The following is a 24,483-nucleotide window of genomic DNA, read 5'->3' as shown; positions in this document are numbered from 1 at the left end:
GTTCGTGTGTTGCTATTGATTTCTCGCTTGGAGTGTCCAAGCCTATAACACTGTCTACCTACCTATCTCTGTTTTTGTCTCTGTGTGCTCATCAGATGAAGAAATTCCAACAAAAGGTAGCACAATTCAGAGCAGATGTCAAGTGCAGCGGAATTGAAATGGTGACAAGATCTAGACTTTACACTTCCACAAATCATTACTTCTTTCCTTGATTGAATGTGTGCTACTTAGCACGATAGATGGTTCTTTTTAGATAGAGAATGAGAGAGAGAGGTAGAGATGTGTAGAAGGAGAGAGAGGGAGAGAGAAGAGGAGAATTGACACCCGATGGGGTCCAGCCAATCCTCTCAAGGGACCCCCACACCGTTGCTGATGTGGTAGTTGCTTTTGATTGCATAAATGGAATGTATACACATGCAATACCTCAAGTAGAGCCTCTACTGACTTGAATGGGGACTGTCACCGATGTAATTGTTCGAAATGAATCACCTCCACGGGCCGATTTCATGCACCTTTGGATCCTTCTCGATGAGGGGTTGCTGATGGCCACCAAGGGGTAGATCAGGGGCTGATTTGCGCTCCCGATGTGAGAGGAATGAAGGCCTAGAAGCTGGCTGCAAAAACGCATATCTGGTAGCTGGCTGCAAAAACACAGCAGGTCTGACGCACAAAACAGGTCTGAAAATGCAGATGATGATGATGCCGATGATGGAAAGCAATGGGAGCACACGATGCGGCGAGGGAATGGCTGCGAAGAGGCTCAATGGGCTGCCGAAGGTCCGGGGCTGCGATAGGGAAGATAGCGTTCGCAGATCCATGCGATCTCTGGCGAGGAAGAGGGCTGAAAACTGAAAAAGCTGGGCTGATCTGCTGCTTGTAAAAACAATGGGCTGATCTGTGATGTTGGAGCAAAAACACAAGACAAGCTCTTGAAAACGCTAGGGCTGGATCTCTGCTAGCGCTCCACACTTTTTTGAAAAATGCCGGGCAATGAGGTCCCTTTATAGCACTTATAAGCAAGGTCGGGAATTTTCTGACAATAACTCATTATTCTGTGACCCATTTGACGAACCGATTGGACCGACACGTTCCTCTAACTTAGACCTACATGCTCGTCATGTCAGATGCCCACAGCAATGTAATAACAAAACAATTGTACAAACCATTTTATGCAAGAGGGTTCCAAAACTAGAAAACCTAATCTAATGAACTCATCCGGACATGCAGGTCCTGTGAACAGGCTCACAAAATTGTTGATACTAATCCTCCTAGGATTCTAGACACTCCTATCTAGGGATAGGTGCAAAATTGGCTCTGGAAGTCGATGAAGCATGTCCATGTGGCACACAGAGCCATGTGCATGTTACAGCAAATTTAATTAACAAAGAAACGAGAATCACCAACCACCCTTGAAGCACAGCTACACACTATGGAAGAAAAGACAAAGAAAGAAGAGCCCGACAAAGACTCATCCAACAAGACATAGAATGACAACATCAAACCACAAGTAAATTCCAATCATCTAGTAAAGGAAGTTGCATTAGAATTGGGGGCTTGCTTGAAGATTGGCCAAACAGAGGTACCTGAAGAGGACATACCAAACTATATCATAGATACACATTTTTTCAAAGGAAAGTTTAACCAAGGTTGTACCCTTTGTGGGATTCAAGAATCCTATACTCATCGAAGTCGAGGGGAAGCAAGCAAAAATATGTAGTTATGATGTCAGTGAGAAGATAAGGGTAATGAAACAAACAACATCGCTTCAAGGCACATCAATATGGATTTCCAACCAGCTGACACCACTTCAATCAAAGAAAAGATCAAGTGAAGTAGCTTAAGTCGGAGAGACACGAAAGAATGGAAAGTGGGCAGTTTACAAAGGCGGGAAAGCAATCATAGAGTTCAAGAATCCACCACCAAGCCTGAAAGCATAAAACCTTATCTTTTACAATGCACACTATACATGCCACACATGGTAAATCATTGTAAAAATCAGCTCTTGCGAGTCATAAGAGCTTCTTAGAGTTTAGCCCTTTCTTTTCCATTTTGGCTTATGTACCTGCATGGCACAATGCCTGAAGTGGAATGTACTCAAAGGTGTATCTGATTTTCCCTATAAGCCTTGGCCTCCAAAGGACATTAATAGAATCAATCTCTCTCTCTCTCTCTCTCTCTCTCTCTCTCTCTCTCTCTCTCTCTCTCTCTCTCTCTCTCTCTCTCTCATGCTCCTAAGAAGTCTATTTACTACTTTGTATTTAGTTTTTCACATTTATTTTCACTCTCACACTTTTCACACTTAGTACTTTAGTACTAAGGTACCCAGACATTGTAACAGATTCACCACTTTTGTATCAGTTTGGTCTCATAGGTCATTCTGGCCTTTTGAAGACGTTTAATATAACATTTCATTTCATTTCATTTCTCTCTCTCTCTCACACACACACACACAGCTGAATATTGATACCTGCCAGGAACCGATTCAGCAATCACGAGAAAGGTTTCATCTTTGCTAAGAGCCACACCGTTGGGGAATTGAAGGCCATCCTTTACCACCACACTTGTCTCTCCACTTTTAAGATCGTATTTCAAAACTCGCCCCGTATCGTCCCCCGACAACATCAACAAGAAGAAATCCCTGCCAATTATCCCTGATTAATTATACACACACACACACACACACACACACAGACTGTGTGCGTGCGCGCACGTGCATGAGTGTTCGCATGTGCATTTATTCATGGCACAAATAAAAGCAGAGAAAGGAATCCATAGAAATTCCTTTGAAAATACATAAGTGTACATTTCTTATTTCTATGCATCGGTACTTCACGTGTCGTGTATGTGTGTGTGGGGGGAGAGAGAGAGAGAGAGAGAGAGCACTAAGCTTAATAACAGCTATTGTTCGACATTTACTGTACGCTCAGTCCTGATTATAGGGAATAGCCATTTTCAGGTCTCCGTTCCACATTCCCATTCCAACCTCCTATTCCGTACCATGTTTCATGTTTCAGACGTGAGTATTTGAAACAGGGAATGGCATTTCATACCCGTTGCCATTCCCCGGTCCATGTAACTATGAGGCTGCTGCATTGTCGAGGGTGTTTTGCCGAACAATTTGCTGTTGCGCTGGTCGAGGCATCTGCCTATGTGTGATTCGCTGCTGGCCACTTATCTCTTGGTACAAGATGCTGTTGTGATGCTGCCAGTGCATTGCTAAGTTTCCCGCTATGCTGCACAGTCTCACTATCCCCATATACCTTTTCAAAACTGCCAACGCATGTCTTGGTGCTGGCAAGGGCTGCCCCTGATTGTCCCTTGTGACGACCAAGACTTGTCATTAACAACTTACTGTCTTATCTAGCTATTCCTCCAAGTGGGCAAGTCTCTTCTCCCTTTTCTTTTCTCTCTAGCAAGTGTGTGTGTGTGTGTGTGTGTGTGTGTGTGTTTTGGTTGAGATGGTGTATTTTCCAGAATATTTAGGTGACCAATTGCTGGAGATTGCAGCTGCGTTGGGGAAAGTGGTGTGCCCTCCTCGACCAACCGGCAGTAAAAATAGATTTTGCATTTTATGGGATACAGTTAAAGAAAGGCCACCAGCCTTGGCAATTGAAGTCGAAAATGTCAAGGGTATGGGGGCACCGTCTTTAAGTTGAAGTGAAGAGTGTTTGCGGGAACTTGTTTTGCCTTGCCACAAATTTGGTCAAATGGCATCCAAATGTCAAAGAGTGCTCTGCCACCTTCTGCCATACCCCAAAAAGAAACTAAAAAAACTATGATGCCTGACAGGGAGGATTTTCAACAAGTTTGCAAAAACAAAACAGAGAAAGAAAAAGGAAAGGGGAAAGTGGTTTCCGCAGATGAACATGTCGGCCCTTCCAATTCTGTGCATAGGGACAAAGGCAAAGGCAAAGAGATTCAGATCGGGTCTGTCCCAAGGAAGGCCATCGTTCCTCCTCGTCAAATAACACTTTCGCAAAGCTCGACAGCATCTACTCATGCTTCAGTTTCTTCCTCGGCTTCACCCTCCAAGTTATGGTCAGATATTGTTAGAGGTGGCTTTTCGAGCATGAATTTTAATATTCCGCAGCATAGCTCTTAAATGCCTGAGATTCAGACTTCAGGGTCTGATCAGGAGGAGGTGATGTTGGAAGCTTGAAGAGTTTAGTTCTTCCAGCTTTGCTATCATGTCTAAAGCTCCAATAAAATGTCTTTCATACGACGTCAGAGGCCTCTGTGATTTGCATAAAAGGAGGCTATTTTGGCATTATGTAAATACTACGCACCCGCATGTTGTCTGCATCCAGGAGCATAATCAGCATGTTTTGACGGGATAGATTGATCATTTTGCTAGATATGATATCTTCTATGCTGGTACTCATGACTTTTCTGGAGCAGCAATGTTGATTAGACATGATCTGCAACCGATCATGGTGTATAATGATGAAGCAGCCCATTAGTTGGTAGTTCAATGTTGTCTTTACGGTCAGATCTTCGAATTCGTCACTGTATATGCGCCTCATAGCTCTACACAGCGTGCACAGCTTTGGCGACAGCTTCTACATTATTCTTGGTTGCACAACGCACTTCTTTGTGGGGATTTCAATAATATTCCTGCACCACAATACACTTCTACTGGTGGAAGTCACATGCTTGGCTCAGAGCATGCTACTTGGGACACTTGCATTGGGAATATCAGATCTTTGGGCACAACTTCATCCAAGTACTTCGGGTTACACGTTTCATCATAATGCATTTAAGCATATATGGTCCAGATTGGAAAGAAGGTATTTGCTTCATGCTGGTCAATTTGAACATTATGTATGCAAAATGTGGATAGACAGATCCTTACTGATGCCAGATCATGCACCTTTATAGTTGGGTTTGTACTTTGGCTTGCCAAATGATGCGGCTTGGAATGCTACCCCACGCTTGCTACAGTTGAATAACAGTTACTTGCAACATGAACAATTCAAAGAAATGGTTTTGCATGCAACCATTCCTCTTTATCATCGGATCTCTGAGGATGTTGATGTTGCTTGGTTCCAATTTGTTCAACAGATGCAAGCTACCATTGCAGATTATGAAAAATCTTACCTGTAGGACATTCGTGTGGCAGTAACGGAAGCTAAACATATTTGCAAGTCGTTGGCCGACACGGTAATGCAAAAGAGGGTGAGGGATCCTGTCTCCAACTCCTTCAATATCCGCATAGGAGGCAAGTAGATCTTGGTACTCAAGATCTAGGTTATCCTGTATCCGATGTCGATCTTGATTCTTGGTTCTGCTTTGGTTCTTGGTGGTTCTTCGCTTGAGTTCGCAAAGCTGAAGAACTCACAAAGCTCTGATACCAATGTCAAGTGCAACGGAAGTGTTTAAGGATTTAGCTCGGATCTAGTACTCCGCACAAACACAAGGTTACTTTACTGCACTGGAAGAGAGAAACTCAACTGAAGATAATAAAGGAGAGAGTGAGGCAAAGAGAGAGAAAAGAGAGACGACACGGCATGGCGGATCCTAACCACCCACAAGGGCCCCCTTGCTCTGTTGTCAGAGCAAGTACTTGCTTTATTACTTGCACAAATGCTGATACAATGATGCTAAAGGATGAGATGCTGAGATGCTAATGGGTACTTGATGCAGATGCTTGGTACTGCTAGGTACTACCGTAGAAGCTTAGGGGTATTGCGGTGGGTGCTTGGTACTTGTGAGGCTAAGTGTTGGGTACTACGGGTACTTGGGTACTGAAGGTACTTGGGTGCTAAGGACACGGCGGTCCTACTGATCCCTATGCTGAGCTAGGGAGGAGCCAAGTCAAAACATAAGGGTGCTAGATGCTGGAGTACTGCATCGACGACGACGAAGACGAGGGGTACTTCGACGACGATACTTGGTAGAGATGCTTGCACGGCAAGGCTATGGCTGAATGCTAAAAATGCTAGGAAATGCCGAGGCCGAAATCTGCAACCGCGACAAGGTTATGGGCTGAATGATGAAAACGCTAAGGCTGATGGCTGAAAAACACCAGATCTGCTGGGTGCTGCTGAGAAGAGGTGCTGCTACGGGTACTGCTTCTTTCTCTACTTCTCCTGCCTTCTCTACCGCTTGTAGGCTGCTTATATAGGTGCACAATGCTGGGTTGAGCAGTGGCTAAACGAGCTGTAACAGACTTGGACACCCCAAGTCGAGAATCTTGCACGACACACGAGAGAGAATCACTTTAAAATACTTCACACTTAATTCACAGTTCAATTGACTCGACACGGCCCGGCATAGTTCCGTGCCCAGAGAGATTCGCCCCGAAGACTGACGCCCCTTTCGGTATTTCTTTTTGTATTAATGCTTGAGCAAAGTACAATTTCCCGCGGGTCCTCTCAACTCACCGGCTCATCAGCACATGTGAGCCAAGAGAGACCCAGGGGTCTTATTTAAAGGCCATTGGCCATGTAAAAGCAGTACATGAAAGCTTCCAAACTCAAAAGCACTTGGCTCCAAAAGCCCTAGCGCCAAAAGCAGCCAATGCGTTCTGCGGAATCACGTACGGCCTGCCACATCTACACAACCCAACGCGTTTTACGGGTTTTTGTACGGCCAACCATGTGGGCACTCCAATGCAATTTGCGGACTTCCGTACCGCCAGCCACCATCCTCTATATTCATTTACTGTCCCTAGGGCCCCATTGGGCGGGACCCTATAAGTTGGAACAACTTATAGCTCTAAGCCTCTTTCCTTTGGGCATGCCACGTCATCAGTTTGTGACATACCCCCCTCTTGAAAGAATTGTAATTGCCCTTAATTGCGCCTGCAAAACATACAGAGGCCATAAACCATATACCTCATAAGTTCTGAATAGTCTAAACTCACGAATTATAAGAGTGAATAAAGCACTCATAAAACTATAAAAGCAAGGTACACAAGAAAAAGAAGAAAAGAAAAAAAAAACTAAATCATTTTATTTGCTACAAAATAAAACTGGATAAAACAAAACATTATTAACTTAAAAATGTTTTTAGAAAAGTCATGCGCAAAATAAGTTGATTGGCTAAAACTTAAAACAAGAACTCAACTTTAAACAAAAAAGGATAAGACATCTTAAAAACTAAATCCTAGAAATCAAACTTCACACAACTACTTCTAAAGAAACAAATTTTGAAGTTCTAACGTAAGCTAAATACGAAATCGAAAAATGAATACTACTACAAACCTACGAAGAAGAGGCTGCAAATAACCAAAGAAGTACAAAGATTCAAACTTGACAATATGTGACCTCAAATTCGCTGCTTGTCCAAACAGGAAGAATAAGATTATCACCTTTATCATGCATAGCTTGGACAGCACCTATGACATCCCTACTCACGTCGTTAGTGCCCAAGAGTAGGTGCAGGTTTGTATAGAGGTCATTCATGCATTGAACGTACTCTACAAAACCAACGAGTTGAGTTTCTATCACCCTCCAGAGGTGATGAGCATACTCAGCCATGATAACGGCTAGCATTTTTCAAGCTAGAGTAAAAATACTAGAAGCGCTAGAGATCAAAACAACAAAATAGTGTGTTACTAAGTCAAACAATAAGTGGGCTTTTAAGCTCTCCACATTCATTGAATTCAAAGGAAGAAACATTAAAAATAAACTTAAGTCTTACTACGATGCAAAAATGAACGAACGTTTTTCAGGATTCTTTTGAATGAGTATCATTTCTCAACGAGTAAAGAACTAAGATGGCACGATTGAACTACAAAAGCAGATTACTAGAACAACGACGAGACAATCTAAATAATTGAGAGCAAAGGACACCGTACTTGGTTAAAAGAGAAATGTTCGAAGGAATGTGAAGATTGTATTTTGGTTCAAGGCACTTATCATAGATATCTACTTCTAATCCCAAGGGAGTGAAAAATCTTAAGGTCTAAAAAGACGAACAATCACTATTTGTGGTACAATTAAGTTCACAAAACGCCTTAGGATAAATTCCTCCACCTATAGAACTCGAATTCAAGTACATAAAATCTTGAAAAGAAGGAACGTCAGGAACAAAGAGATCATCTACAAAGCGTCTTACATTGCATAACTTGTGCAAAAATATTGGGCAAGTGTTAACAAGGACAAGACGCTCCATAAAATCAAACTCATAAGTTAAAAGATAGAAATTAGGAAGAAAAACAGTACAATTGGAGCCCATAGGGATACCAATTGTTTGCTTGAAAAGAGAGTCATCGACGGTTATATATAAATTGTCCAAAAGAAAATCTAACCAAGATATGATGTCAATGTCATCTACAATCCTGGTGAATCTCTTTCTTCCTTTATCTATATCTATATTCTTACTTTTTAACCATCAGGAGTTAAAGTTCAAAGCTTACTTTTCTACTAGCAATGCCTTGTACTTGTACGCAAAACCTTTTGAAATAAGAGACTTGACTCTGGCTAAAGATCCTCTAAATTTAGCTTCGTTTATAGTGTTGTAAAGTCAAAAGTTTGGAGACACAAAGGAGAAGATTTCTCCTTAAGGCTTCTTGAAGAGTCCGGTAGGTACGTTTGCTTCCTTTAGCAAATTTTTCCACAATTCATTTACGCTAGGTAAAATGGCTTTGAAACAATAACTAAGCCATTTGGAAACCTTGGTCGAAGAGGTGTTACAAGAAGCAGCTATAAATCTAGGCTTTATAGGGTTCTTGTGGAACTTCCAAACGGTGTATAAAAAAGGTAATTTAGGTTGGCACTTGAAACCAAAAGACTTACAAAAGACTTGATGTTTCAAGATAACCTCTTGTATCGAAAGATCAGAACCATTGTAAGTCTGAGAGTTTACTTTACCTAACAAGCATTCTAAATAGAACTTTTTCCACGTAACAACAAAGTTATTAGAGCACTTATCTATGTAAGAGATTACAAAATCGCGATGAAATTTCCTAAGAGCATCACGATCAAAAGAAGATAAGCTATTCCTTCCTGAAGAAACGTTCCTAGAGCAAGAAGCTATTTTCAAAGAAGCTTTCTTGAGGACTACAAACTTCCAATGAGTAAAAACACCTTGAACACCTAAAGACTCCTCAAGCTTTACTACGAAACTAGAAATTCCTTTCTCTATGGCTTTGAGAAGGCAAGAGTCACTCGAGGAAGGGAGCCTATATTTAGTACCTCTTGAGAAAAGGTCTTTCAAGGAATCCGAAGGAAGAATAGAACAATCGGCAGTAACTACATGACCCAAAGCTCCATTTACGTAAGAAGAAAAGGAAATTTTACTACAAGGGCAATCAATACTTAAGACAGCCTTTCTTGCTTTTTAAGATTACGTCCAATGTCACTATAGTTGAAAGCTTTTTGTCTTAAAATTTTCACATATTTGAAAGCTACGACTCACACAAAGAGGGAGAGCATCCAAAGCTTCTTGAGATCTCAAAATAGAGCTTAATCCAATCTTGTTCAAGTCAAGGGAGGTAAAGATAGTTATTAACAAATCTTTCTTTCCAACCAAGGGATTTTTCAGACTAAGACACTTGGACTTTAAAAATTTGCCTAGCAGTACTCGAAGTTGAGTACTATGAGACTCTCTTAGCTCCAGATCTTCATAAGAGTAGTTCTCAAGGGTATACAAGAGCTTAAATAGGATTCTTATATTTTACCTCTCAAAATAACCCAACTCCATGGCTCTAGATAGGTAAATCAATCTCTGTTTGAAATCCCTATATGCAAAAGCTCTATGGTTAGAAGGGCCATCACTCTCACTTCTAAAGGGTGAAGCCCTAGAGAGACCTTGTACTCTACTAGAAATAGTGTTGTGCAAGACAATTGAAATGATTTTAGGGATAGAAGCTTGAAGGTGGATCTGAACAAAAATCTTTAGGAATCCAATTTCTTTTAGACTGACTTGAAGGGAGAACTAACTCGGGTTTGGGATGCCTTCGCCAAAGCATAGGTTTCTTATGGTAAATTATCTTATTTTTACATAAAGAAGACTTTACTTCCAAGTTGAAACCTTTAGGGGAAAAGGTATACAAAGTTCTCATCCAAAACAACCCTCGAGGCCATGCTGATTTATAAAACTCTTTAGAGTTTCTAAAATTACCCTCTATGTGCTCAATAGGAAAACAACGGAAAGACTCAAAGCCATGTTTTGCTATTGCCGCATACAAGGGTTTCACACTTTCACGTATGGTGCTCTTACTTTGAACTTTTTCGCTTCTCTTGGGTGTTCCTGAAAACGGACAAAAACTGTTCGAAAGGTTTGGCAAACATAGAACTATCATGAATACTATAAATTACATAAATAACTTGAGAGGTATGCATCGGACTTAAAGGGCGATCTACCATAAGATGTTTTTTCCTTAAATGCCTCAAACGATTGAGGGCTTTCATCGATTGAGTGCGTAAACAAGTTCAATAATCTAACTCTAAGTACCAACGCACTAGACAACACAAATCTAGCACTTGCACAAAGACGACTCAGTCAGTGTACATTCAGATCATATCAATCACATTAAAATTGATTCCAAATCTAAGACCATGATTCTTGGCAACGTCTTTAGCAATCGCATCTAGATCCACACCGGGCCTTACTGATGTCGGATTAGCTAATTCCTATTGCGATCATGTCTATAGATTCTCAAGACTAAAATGCAGCAGTCATTTCGTCTTTCAATCCTGCATTCAAAACAAAATCACATGAGAGAGTACACATCAATCAGAATCAGTTTGGAAATTCCTATTTTCAATTTCCTTATTCATAAACTCATACAACAGAATACCGTCAGCACAACAGTATCCCTGAAATCCAAAGGGAAATGAGTGACTTTATTCCATCCACCTAATCTGTGACAAAGGAGCGGAGTGACTCTCCTCTCGTGCAGTCCCGTCTGCACGAGATTCAACCTTGCTCATCTGCGGGATCTTTCAGGCTAGTCGCAGCTAAGCGGAAATGCTCAAGATAAAGTTCCAAAATCTGAGGAGTATCTACTAGGTCCTCCTCCTCCATCCACTTCGCATCCAATGCCGGATAGTTCTTGAATTTCAATAAGAACCGCCGAATCACTTTACCTTTCACTTTCCTTTCTTTATGGGTCAGTATCTGTTCTGAAACGAGTATCTCCTCGCTCTCTTCCTCTTCAGGTTGCTCATCATGCTCCCTATCAACTGGCACCTCACCCTTAAAAGGTTTCAAGAGACTCACATGAAAAGCATTGTGAATCTTCCAAGTGTCTGGCAACTTGAGTCTGAAGGATACTACATCATTTATCTTTCCTTGGATCTGAAAAGGGCCATAATACCTCATGCTGAGTTTTGGAAAAACCCGCTACTTTCCCTTCCGTTTCCTTAGACATGCCTTCTCAAAACGTAAGAGCACCCAATCATCTTCCTTCAACTTCAAGTCGCGTCTATGTCTATCTGCTGCCTTCTTGCGTCGTGCTTGAGACTTCTCTAGAGCCTCGCGAACCTTGGCAAAAGCATTGTCCAAATCCCTCGTGTACGGATCTGCTTCAAAAATCTTGTCCTTGGTACTTAGAAATGGAGGGACCTTCTTAGCACCTTCGCTTACCTCGAATGGCACCTTTCCCGTCGAAGAGTGAACCGTGTTATTGTAGGAAAATTCCACCAAAGGCAAATACTTTTCCCATTGAGTCTTCTAATCGGAGGCATAAGACTTCAATAAATCCAAAACCACTCAATTGGCTATCTCAGATTGCCCATCTGTTTGCAGGTGGAATGATGATGAGAATTGCAAACGCATGCCAATGTTCTCCCAGATTGCCCTCCAAAACAAACTCGTGAATCAAAGATCTTTGTCTGAAAGTATTGTCTTAGGCATGCCATGTAACCAAAAAATCTGAGCAATGAACAGTCTCGCCAAATGATCATGGTTGACCATCTTCTTTATTGGAATAAAGTGAGCTTGTTTGCTAAATCTGTCAATGACTTTCCAAATGCCATCGTGCTCACTTTGAGTCTTGGGGAGATCAAAGATGAAATCCATAGCAATGCTTTCCCAGGGGCGGGAGAGAATGGATAAAGTTTGTAAAAGTCCCTATGCTTTCTGCTTGTCAAACTTGACCTTTTGGCATACTAAACAACTGCGAACAAAGTCATCCACATCCTTTTTGAGCTTCAACCAATAGAAGTAACGCTCCACACACTTCAAGGTGGTATCTATGCGGCGGTGACCCGTAAAAGGTGGACGGACAATGGAACTCTGTCAAGACATTTTCCCTCAAAGGCTGTGTAACACAACATTGTTTTCCGCATCCAATAGTCATCTCGTACGGAATAGCCTGAACAGTCTCCCCATTCTGTATCCGGGGCAAAATGTCAACAGAGTCAAGATCTGTGGCGTACTGGTCAACCATATTCTCAAAGGTTCGGTGGTGAATCGCGGAAATAGCCATAACCAAGGGCTTCCAAGACAATGCATCTGCCACTAAGTTCTTTTGTCCTTGAACATGGACAATCTGGAAGTGAAAATGTGACAGGATGTTCGCCCATCGCATCTGCTTTTCCAAAAGCTGCTTCTGTGACAAGAAGTAGCGTAAACTCTGATGATCCGTAAAGACTGTGAAATCAGCTCCAAGTAAATAGTGTCACCACTGTGTAAGAGCATGAATCATTGCTAATAGCTCTTTCTCATAGATCTGTGCTACCAACTCAAGCCATGAAAGAATCCTGCTTTCATAAGCAAGGATATGGCCTTCTTGCATCAAAACTGCTCCCAGACTACGACCAAAGGCATCACAATAAACTTCGAATGGCTTTTGCAAGTCTAGCAAGGCCAACACTGGTCCGGTAGTCAATTTTTCTTTGAGCGTCTGAAAAGTGGTCACCTTTGCCGGTCCCCACGTGAAAGGGACTTCTTTTTGAGTCAGTAAATGCAAAGGTGAAGCTATCTCTGCAAATTTTCAAATGAACCGCCGATAGTAAGAGCACAAGCCCAATAAGCTTCGAGCTTCATGAACATTCTTTGAGTCAAGCCAATCACGGATAGTCTTAATTTTGGCCAGGTCTATCTGCACTCCTTCTGCTGAGATGATGTGCCCCAGGAAATGCATCTCCGGCAAGAAAAACTCACTCTTTTTCGCATTGATGACCAATCTATGCTTCCGCAATGCCTGAAAGACCTGTAGCAGATGATGTCTGTGCTTTGCTTCATTCTTGGAGAAATCTATAATGTCGTCAAAGAAAATGCTCACAAAAGATCAAAACTCTCGGAAAATCCTATCCACCATCCGATTAAATGTTGTTGGAGCATTCGTAAATCCAAAAGTAATAACCAAATATTCGATTAAGCCAAACGTTGTCCGAAAAACTGTCTTGTAGACATCCCCGGAGCAATTCAGATCTGATAATATTCACTCTTTAAATCAATTCTGTTGAAACAAGAGGATCCCTGTAGTCAGCCGAGAATATCATCGACCCTTGGGATAGGGGATCAGTTCTTGATGGTGATTTTATTGAGAGCTCTATAGTTAATGCACATTCTCCAAGATCCGTCTTTCTTTAGTACTAGCAATACCGAAGAACAAAAAGGTGATGTGCTAGGTTGGATGAGACCCTTTTCTAGAAGTTCTTTTACTTGATTCATTATTTCTTCATTCTGGGCTCGGCTAACTCGATAGGGTGGCTGGTTTGGTGGTGTACTTCCAAGAATCAAATCAATGGTACGGTCCTCAGGACGAGGTGGAGGTAACTCGCTTGGTAGGCCTTCAGAGAAACAATCAGCCTATGTGTGTAGAAATTCTTGTTGTTCCTTATTCAATTCAAACATGTTGGTTTGTTGTTCATCATTCAATTCTTTCAAGTAGATGGAGTAAACGAAAAGACTGGATTTCATTAATTTGGAAATGACCGAAGCCGATACAAAAGGGACGGACTCGCCCTTCAATTTTACATCAAGCACAACTTTTCTGCCCTTCTCATTCGTCAAAGTAGCTTTCTTGGCTCGATAATCAACCACGGTGTTGTTCTTGTGGTACCAAAGGATTCCTAGGAGGACGGCACACCCTTCCAAAGGCATGATGTAAAAGTCCTCATGCCCTAAATATCCCTGACAATGCAAACGGAGTTTGCCAATCACAGGTGTAATGGTAACGTCCCGTCCGGGTGCCGATAGAACTGCCTCTGCCTGTGGCCCCATTCTGCGAGCGTAATTCCAAGTCGAGTTGGTGAAATGAAGTTGGCCTTGGCTCCATAGTTACCCAGAACGGGGAACGGGAACAAAAGGGTCCGGAATGGGACGGGAACGAGGAGGGGGGGCTGGAACAGGAACAAGGTCGGAATGGTCGACTAAAGTAAGGCTTGAATTACCTCCATTCAGCTTAGTCCCAAATAAACTCTTAAACAACCCCAACTGCCCTTAAACTGCACCAAATATGTTCCCCAAACAGCCCGAAATCTGTCCCCAAAAGCCTACTTTTTTGCCCCCAAATGCCTACTTTTGTCCATTCCACCCCGTGTTTCGCCATTCCGCCTCATGTTCTGTCTCATTCCCCCCGTTCCAGAATGGCGTTCCGTTCCCAACTCCGTTTCTGGAATGGAACACCGTTTCGGAACGTTTGGGCTGTGTTCCGTCCATTCCCTGTTACATTGCTTGGCTCCTCCGTAAAAGAAGATGAGGGCTTCTTGATCTCGTACTTTGCCCCATGCACAATAAAGTTTTGTGCTTTCAACCGTCTGATTTGGTTCAGTTCCCATACAATCTGGTACCAGTCTTGCTTTCATCTTTCCTTCTCTGGTACGTTCTTCAGCTGCTCTCGAACTCTCTCGCCTATCCTCTGATTGTCTCTGTTGTGCCTTTTTGGGGCACCTTGCAGAGATGTGTCCTTGTTCTCCACAGTCAAAACACTTCCCCTCCTTGGGGTAGTCTAATTTCTGTTCCTCGGCCAATCGGGGTCGTGCATCCTTCTTTTTTTGAAACTTCCTTCTTCTTCTGTTATCATTTGTCGAATTATGTCCGGTCCTTGGTGTCGAAACTTGATCAGTGAGGTAAGTAAGGTTACCCGAATGCATAGCAAATCCTTGCTTAGCATGTCCCATCAATTGTTGTATCAACTCGAACTTCTACTCAAGGTAGTAATCTCGGATCTCTTTGGGAAGTCTACAGCAAAATCGCTCCATGTGCTGCTTGAAAGTGACCTTCTTAAAAGAAGAGGCAGTAGAAAAGCATCCCAAAATCTCTCACAATAAGCATCCAAAGTGTCAACCTTGGTCATCCGAAGATAGTTCCAAGCGCTAATCACATCTCGTTCGTACTCCTGACTCATCCAAGAGGAAATAAAGAGCCGTTTGAACTTTAACCACTTGGTAGAGACTTCTTTCCTTAAGAGAAGAGTGGACCACCATGTTCGTGCATTTCATTTCAAAAATGATATTGCCCCCCTGATTTTGAAGTGCTCTGAGTAGCGCCCTCCAAAGAATGCTATGTCAAACTATTGAATAAAGGTTAAAGCCTTGGGAGCATCTCGAAACCCTGAAAAAGATTCAAACTTTATTGCCTGTCCACCCTCCTTAAATTCCTTGGTCTTTTTGCCCTTGTCTTCAAGAAAATCATATTGATTGGCTTTGTAAAAGTGCTTCTTCTTTGAATAAAACATGTGCAGAAACATGTCGAGATTTGTAGTATGGTCTGCTCTTCTTTGTCTTCTTCTTGTTCTTTCCAAATCTCTGGTTCTTTCTTCGTTTCTAGCCCTTTCTGTCCTCATCACTCAAATCGGAAGAGGAAGAGCTATTTGAACCGTCAAAAGAAGATGAGGATGAACTCGACAGTCCTTCAAACCGTACATGCTTCTTCTGTTTCCTTGCACTTGCAAAAGAAGATTGATGGCCCAAATAACCAAGGTAGTCAGTCCCCTTGTTGCGTTTCTTCGTCCCCAAAAGTTGGTTGACTCGTCTTTCGACAACGTCATCAAGTTGTTCTTCAGTAACCATCCTTGGGGTAGGAGGTTTCCTGAGGGCCGATTTTATTGGAGTGTCAATGGCTTTCTACCAATGCGTATACACTTTGTCAGTGGTATGGTCTGCTCTTCTTTGTCTTCTTCTTGTCCTTTCCAAATCTCTGGTTCTTTCTTCATTTCTAGCCCTTTCTGTCCTCATCACTCATCGAAGAGGAAGAGCTATTTGAACTGTCAGAAGAAGATGACGATGAACTGGACAGTCCTTCAAAACGTACATGCTTCTTCTGTTTCCTTGCACTTGCAAAAGAAGATTGATGGCCCAAATAACCAGGGTAGTTAGTCCCCTTTTGCGTTTCTTCGTTTGTTTCTTCGCCCCCAAAAGTTGGTTGACTCGTCTTTCGACAATGTCATCAAGTTCTTCTCCAGTAACTATCCTTGGGGTAGGAGGTTTCTTGAGGGTCGATTTTATTGGAGTGTCAATGGCTTTCTACCAATGCCTATACACTTCGTCAATCGGGTGCCAAGTCAAAAAAATTGCATATCGTGGATCCTTCGCAAACTGGAGCAACTGCTTTGCGCAATCATCAGCATGTTGCTGACATTGCATCTCCATTAGTTGATACTCCATAGGCCAAGGTGGCACGTATTCTTGATCTGCTGATCCCTTCGAATTTTCCTTGCTACCTTCTGTTCCTGAAGCGGCACGAGGAGTCGTCTGATTCTTGTCAGAATCCATGTGTCGCGAAAAAAGGGATCGGATTTCCCGGTAGAAGAGAAATCTATTGAGCTCTGATACCATCGTAACAAACTTGGACACCCCAAGTCGAGAATCTAGCGTGACACACGAGAGAAAATCACTTTAAAATACTTCACACTTAATTCACAATTCAATTGAGTCGACACAGCCCGGCATAGTTCCGACCCCAGAGAGGTTGGCCCTGAAGACTGACACCCCTTTCGGTATTTCTGTTTGTATTAATGCTAGAGCAAAGTACAATTGTCCATGGGTCCTCTCTACTCACCGGCTCGTCAGCACATGTGCGCCAAGAGAGGCCCTGTCTTATTTAAAGGCCCTTGGCCATGGAAAAGGAGTACATGAAAAGCTTCCAAACTCAAAAGCACTTGGCTCCAAAAGCCCTAGCGCCAAAAGCAGCCAACACGTTCTACAGAATTCTCCCACGTTAGCCACGCATTTTATGGATTTCCGTACGGCCAGCCATGTAAGCACTCCAGTGCAATTTGCAGACTTCCGTATTGCCAGCCGCCAGCCTCTATATTCATTTACTGTCCCTAGGGCCCATCGGACAGGACCCTATTAGTTGGAACAACTTATAGCTCTAAGCCTCTTTTCTTTGGGCACGTCATCAATTTGTAACATCAATCCCCACAATTTGGAAGCTCGAAAGTCACTTATTAATAAATGAGCACATAAGAGAGGTTCACGCGCGGTAAAGTGCATATATGCTATGCTAAAATGCGGTACTGTGCAAGAGAGGGTATGCAACTATGACCGACCTACACATACAGGTCCTGCTAGAGGCTCACAAGGGTGCCATGCTAGGTCCTAAGCTAAGACTGAGCTAGACTGTAGCAGAAGCTTGTTCACGTGGCACAATTGTAGTGCGCACGTGACATCCCTCCTGTTGAAGGTGAGGATATTTATACTTCTATCTATAATTTTGATGTTGAATGCTTTTGATGCTTGTGGATGCATAAACCGATGAAAACTCCTCCAAACTTGTGGATATTGCGGATTAGGTACTGCTGCGATGTAACCACACACCATACGAGGTAGCCTTACTACTGTCAAAGAATACTAGCCTTGATGTTGACTCTGCCTTGCGAGCAAATACTACCACTCGAATAGTCCTGTCGTGAAAACATTGCGGGTGATGTTGAAAGGTAAGGGTGCTCGAAGGCCAATGGTCCCTTGTCGACGGAAGTGGATGCATGCAACATGCAAATGCGAATGCAAAAGAGGGTGAGGGATCCTGTCTCCAACCCCTTCAATATCCGCATAGGAAGCAAGTAGATCTTTTGGTACTCAAGATCTGGGTTATCGTGTATCCGATGTCGATCTTCGTTCAAAGACATAGTGACAAAGACGGGAGCGCGCCCGATGCACGATGGACTAAAGAGAGAGAGGTTCTTTGGGTTCTTGGTTCTGCTTTGGTTCTTGGTGGTTCTTCCCTTGACTTCGTGAAGCCGAAGCACGCACAGAGCTCTCATATCAATGTCAGGTGCAGTGGAAGTGTTTAAGGATTTAGCTCAGATCTAGTACTCCGCACAAACACAAGGTTACTTTACTTCACTGGAAAAGAGAAACTCAACTAAAGACAATAAAGGAGAGAGTGAGGCAAAGAGAGAAAAGAGAGACGACACGGCCTGTCGGGTCCCAACCACCCTCAAGGGCCCCCTTGCTCTGTTGCTAGAGCAAGTACTTGCTTTATTACTTGCACAAATGCTAATACAATGATGCTAAAGGATGAGATGTTGAGATGCTAATGGGTACTTGAAGCAGATTCTTGGTACTGTCGAGATACTGACGGGTACTGCGGTAGAAGTTTAGGGGTACTACGGTGGGTGCTTGGTACTTGTGAGGCTAAGTGTTGCGTACTGCGAGTACTTGGGTATTGAAGGTACTTGGGTACTAAGGACACGGCGATCCTTATGATCCCTACACTGAGCTAGGCAAGAGCCAAGCCAAAACGCAAGGGGTGCTAGATGTTGCGGTAGTACATCGACGACGAGGGGTACTTCGATGTCACGTGACACATCCCAACCCTGTGTGTCCGTGGACAAGCTACACCACAGCAAGGTTCAATCAGTTCAATCAGATTAGATTAGCAGTGATCTGGCACTTTTGTGAGTCTATTCGTAGACCGTGCATGCCCAGTCACTTAGCTTAGATGCATATCCTCCGGTTGCACACAGCATGATCATTGGAATTCCCATCAGAATCCATTAGCATTAGTTAGGGGAATTTTCCAGTGCATTTAGCCTATTTTCCTATTTATTGGTATTTTCACTTATTATTTTTAAGTGACTTTCCAACAAAAGTAGGTAGGGCAATTTTGCTAAGTTTCTATATAAGCAAACCCAAGTTAGCACTAAATGGCAGAAGAGGCAGCAGGAGCACCTTGCTCAACAGGCAACTTCTCAGCAAGACCAACCCCCGCGACTACTTTGGCGTTTTTCTCCACAGAAGACCTAGGGTTTTTGCATCAGATCAGCCTTGGCGATTTGTGCACAGCTAATCAGCCCCGGCGTCATCACGACACAGTAGATCAGCCTAGCGTTTTTGCATTTGCAGAACCCCCGCGACAGAAGGACCAATTTCAGCCCCTGGCGTTTTTGGATTTCAACAGCAAATTAAGACCGACATTATTCACCTAAAGTGTAGCAGATTCAGCCCGTAAAGACCATCAGTTTCAGCCCTAAGAAACCTCATTTTTCAGCCAAGAAAACGCAGCCAAAACAGTCATTTTCAGCCACCGAAACAGTCCCGAAATTCGGCGATTAAAAGATCTCAGATTTCAGCCATCGTCGTCGTCGTCGTCGTCACCGTCGTCGTCGTCAGCATAGACCAAATTGCATCAGTCCATTGCATACGCATTGTACACCTTTGTGCAATCAAAGAATAGACCACTCTCGCCGACGAGAGTGGGGCCTTCGGAGGAGGGTTTTACAACCTCTCCGGTGTCGTATCTCTTCTCTCTCCTTCTCTCAGTCTCATTCACTTGCACGCACAATATCCACTCACTTTGTTCGTGATCATAGCACTCTCCACAAGACGGAAAGCTCTCTCTTTCCCTAAGAACTAAAAGGAACCTTGAGCAGTAAAGATCACTAATCTTGAGAAAATACAACATTCATTCCGCTGCACCTTACATTGGTATCAGAGCTTTGGAAGTGTTCTGCATTACTCAAGGAAAGAACCACAAGAATTTTTTTTAGCTTGTTGCGATCGCACGAACCCAAGTTTACTTGGGCGTGGCGATTCCTAATCGTGTTTTGTTGAAGAGTGACAAGAATCCCAAGAAAGAAGGGCTTGTCCAGCCTCCCCTTGTGTCTCTTTTCACTCATTGAGAGCAGACCGTGCACTTAGCGGCTGGCCAATCGACGTGAGGTGGGAAAAAGCAACCTTGGTGTGAGCACAAGGCCGCCAAGGGGTGCGCCCGCAGAAAGAAGTAGAACTCGGGTGAAGAGAAGATCCTTCTCCAACGCAATTTGAAAGCGAAAGAAAACCTCAAGAACCCCAAGAACCCAAGAACCAAGACCCGCAAGAACCCAAGTTCCTCGTGAACTTAAGAACCCAAGACCCGCAAGAACCCAAGTTCCTCGTGAACTTAAGAACCCAAGACCCGCAAGAACCCAAGTCCCTCGTGGACTTAAGAACACAAGAACCCACAAGAACCCACAATTGTAGAATGATCATCACTCGAAGCGGATTGGATACTTCGCTTGGAAGTGATGAGCATGAGAGAGATGAAGAAGAATATCCCCCACCAGGAGGTTTTTCTGACCCTTCCCCATCTACGACAAAGAATGCACTAACTCCTATGGAGGAGTTGGACAAGAAAGAGAAGCAGAAAGAAAATCCTACAAAGAAGATATGGTAGCCATCGAGCATAAGTATCAAGAAAGAAGGGCAGCCATAGAAGCAGAATTTTATCGCGAGAACAAAGCACAAATGCAAGAGTTATTGCGACTCTTTTCTCAAGCTCAGGCACAGATGCAACAAAATCGGAAAAAGAAGACTCTCTTAGTCTCTTTTTCTCCAAAGCATGACCCACAGGATCTGCATGATTGTGTGAAGCATGATGATGATTTGATTGACAATGACTTGCATGATGAGAAGCATGATGAATTGAATGACAATGATTTGCATGATGATTTAAATGACAATGATAAGCATGATGATTTGGATGCCAATGATTTGCATAATGATTTGGATGACAATGACAAGCATGATGATTTGCATGATCGAGATGTGATTTCTCACAAGCATGATGAAATGCATGAAGAAGATGTGATTGTTCACAAGGATGATGTGTTAGTTGATGCTTTTTCTAGCCAAACTAACCTCGTTGTAGATTCGATCAATCACGAAGATCCGATCTTGGCTTTCGAGTCGAGGTCTAATGAACCCCCACAGGACGATTCGATCATTTAGGAAGAATCGATCTTGGCTTTCGAGTCGAGGTCCACAGATCCCCCACAAGAAGATCCGATAGATCCCGAAGAAGCAATCTTGGCTCTCGAGCCTTGGTCCAAAGAACCATCACAGGAAGTATTATGTGTTCCCATGATTGATACGCACGCATTGTTCGAGTGTTTCATTCGTGACGGTTTCCTGTATTTTAGTCAATATCGTTATGTAATCCCTTTTCCTAGGAATGACATAGTGTATGTTGAGCGCGTTTCTCTCATGGATGAGCACGAATGTATGCGGATTGTGCATGAAAAGTTGAAAAGTTTGTATGTCAGGAAGTCGCATTCGATGTCTCTTCCTTGGCATGACACAGTTGTAGACAGCGCACATGATTGTATGAGCACCAAGCATTGTGATTTGCCACAGTTAATTGATTTTGATCAAACAGAAAAGATTCGATCACATTGTTTGCATGTGTTTGATGAACGGGTTGTCACTCCGTCTCTATGTTCATCTACATTGCATGCACAGTCTTTAGAGAAACCAAGATTTTTTTCCTTCACTTTACATGGAATGGGTATGTTCATGGTTTTGTGTTGGAGATGGTTTCAGGAATTTTCAGCCATGGAGATTCTTGAAGACGAAGGAAACAGGACTCTAGACGAAGTTGAAGCAAGAAAGGAGATTCAGAAGACTTTGTGTCGCTTTCGGCGCGGCCCAGAGAAGCAAGCGTTGCAGACCTTTATGAAGTTCAAGTACCTCACGACCCACACTTCCGAGTGGGCCGGCGAAGAGTCCCTTCCAGGATTCCGAATGCTGTTGGCGATCTCCCTCGACGCCATACAGATCGGTACCAGTACCTCACTTTGAAAAGAAGGGGATGTCACGTGACACATCCCAACCCTATGTGTCCGTGGACAAGCTACACCACAGCAAGGTTCAATCAGTTCAGTTAGATTAGATTAGCAGTGATCTGGCACTTTTGTGAGTCTATTCGTAGACCGTGCATGCCCAGTCACTTAGCTTAGATGCATACCCTCGATTGCACACAGCATGATCATCGGAATTCCCATCAGAATCCATTAGCATCAGTTAGGGGAATTTTCGAGTGCATTTAGCCTATTTTCCTATGTATTGGTATTTTCACTTATTATTTTTAAGTGACTTTCCAACAAAAGTAGGTAGGGCAATTTTGCTAAGTTTCTATATAAGCAAACCCAAGTTAGCACTAAATGGCAGAAGAGGCAGCAGGAGCACCTTGCTCAACAGGCAACTTCTCAGCAAGACCAACCCCCGCGACTACTTTGGCGTTTTTCTCCACAGAAGACCTAGGGTTTTTGCATCAGATCAGCCTTGGCGATTTGTGCACAGCTAATCAGCCCCGGCGTCATCACGACACAGTAGATCAGCCTAGCGTTTTTGCATTTGCAGAACCCCCGCGACAGAAGGACCAATTTTAGCCCCTAGCGTTTTTGGATTTCAGCAGCAAATTAAGACCGACATTATTCACCTAAAGTGTAGCAGATTCAGCCCGTAAAGACCATCAGTTTCAGCCCTAAGAAACCTCATTTTTCAGCCAAGAAAACGCAGCCAAAACAGTCACCGAAACAGTCCCGAAATTCAGCGATTAGAAGATCTCAGATTTCAGCCATCGTCGTCGTCATCGGCATAGACCAAATTGCATCAGTCCATTGCATACGCATTGTACACCTTTGTGCAATCAAAGAATAGACCACTCTCGCCGACGAGAGTGGGGCCTTCGGAGGAGGGTTTTACAACCTCTCCGGTGTCGTATCTCTTCTCTCTCCTTCTCTCAGTCTCATTCACTTGCACGCACAATATCCACTCACTTTGTTCGTGATCATAGCACTCTCCACAAGACGGAAAGCTCTCTCTTTCCCTAAGAACTAAAAGGAACCTTGAGCAGTAAAGATCACTAATCTTGAGAAAATACAACATTCATTCCGCTGCACCTAACATTCGACGACAATACTTGGTAGAGATGCTGGCACGGCGAGGCTATGGTTGAATGCTGAAAACACCAGTCCAGAGTACTCAACCATACGATGTTGAGCTAGCAAATGGTTCATTTTTAACATGCAACACAATTGTTCAGCAGTTGCCCTTTGACGTCCAAGATTATCAGGACAGCCTTACTTTCGAAGTAATGCCATTATCCACTTATGATATGATTCTTGGGCAATGTTGGCTATACCAATACGATCCTCTTATAAGCTTCCGAGGACATACTAAAACCCTTTGCAAGGATGGTCAGCTTATTACTTTGAATGGCTTATACAGCGTACAACCGGTGAATGTTGTTTCTGCACTACAAGTTAAACGGATGGTACGAAAACCCAATAACTTCAGAGCACTTTTAATGATATGTAGCACCGAAGATGTTGCAGCTGATACAGCCCAATCCAAACCAGCACCAAAGCCAACAACTTACCTTGAGCAACCTTTCTATAAACAATACTTGGATCTTTTTCCTGATGATTTGCCAAGCACCTTACCTCCTCGTAGACCAATAGATCATCCGATTGATCTAATTCCTGGTAGTGCTCCACCTACACGAGCTCCGTATCGAGTCTCATATTCTGAATCTCAAGAAATTCAGAGACAACTGACAGAGTTGCTAGATAAAGGTCACATTTGTCCAAGTAAAAGTCTTTTTGGTGCTCCAGTCTTGTTGGTAAAGAAAAAAGATGGTTCGATGCGCTTGTGTATTGACTTACGCGCATTAAACAAATTAACAATTAAAAACAAATTTCCTCTTTCACGGATTGATGAACTATTTGACCAACTTTTGGGTGCTTAAGTATTTTCAAAGATCAACTTGAAGTCTGGTTATCATCAAATCAGAATCAAAGCACGTGATGACCATAAAACGGCATTCAGAACAAAATATGAACGCTATAAATTTATGGTAATACCTTTCGGATTAACCAATACTCCTACATCGTTTATGACCTTAATGAATGAAATTTTTGGTCCATATCTGGATAAATTTGTCATAATCTACTTGGATGACATTTTGGTTTTTAGCAAGGATATTGCAGAACACAAAGAACATCTTCGTTTGGTGTTTTTAGTATTGCGGACTAATGTGCTTAGTCAAAAAGAAAAAGAGAAAATTTTTCAAGGTGGTCATGTTATATCAGCTGATGGAATAGCGGTTGACCCTCAAAAAATCAAAGTCATTGTGGAGTGGGCTCTTCCAACAACAATATCTGATATTCGCTCATTCTTGGGTTTAGCAAATTTCTATTGCCATGTGCGCACTTCACTTGCGCCACGTGGACACGCTTTTGCCACAGTCTAGCATGAGTCTTAGCTTAGGATTGAGCCTGGCACTTTTGTGAGCCTCTAGCAGGACGCGCATGTCCAAGCCAGTCATAGTTGCATACCCTCTCTTACACAATACAGTCATTTCAGCATGAGCATTTTC

The 24,483-nt window shown here is 42.9% G+C and overlaps 1 protein-coding gene across 2 annotated transcripts in view; it reads right to left on the bottom strand.

The window, feature by feature from the left end:
• Window positions 1–24,483, bottom strand: part of LOC147431584 (protein STRICTOSIDINE SYNTHASE-LIKE 3-like) — a 55,449-nt gene that overhangs the window by 5,059 nt on the left and 25,907 nt on the right. Inside the window, exon 3 of one of the 2 annotated variants that reach the window (XM_086494135.1) lies at window positions 2,468–2,638. The exons of the other annotated variant lie outside the window; for it this stretch is intronic. Coding sequence (XP_086350261.1) covers window positions 2,468–2,638 — 171 coding nt within the window. The remainder of the gene's footprint in view (window positions 1–2,467; window positions 2,639–24,483) is intronic. 2 annotated transcript variants of the gene reach the window in all.

This window comes from Adiantum capillus-veneris, chromosome 21 (genome assembly GCF_014529385.1).
Source record: "Adiantum capillus-veneris isolate H3 chromosome 21, ASM1452938v2, whole genome shotgun sequence".
In the NCBI taxonomy this organism is placed as follows: domain Eukaryota; kingdom Viridiplantae; phylum Streptophyta; class Polypodiopsida; order Polypodiales; family Pteridaceae; genus Adiantum; species Adiantum capillus-veneris.
Note: the sequence above shows the minus strand (reverse complement) of the source record. Positions and strands in the feature narration are given on the sequence as shown.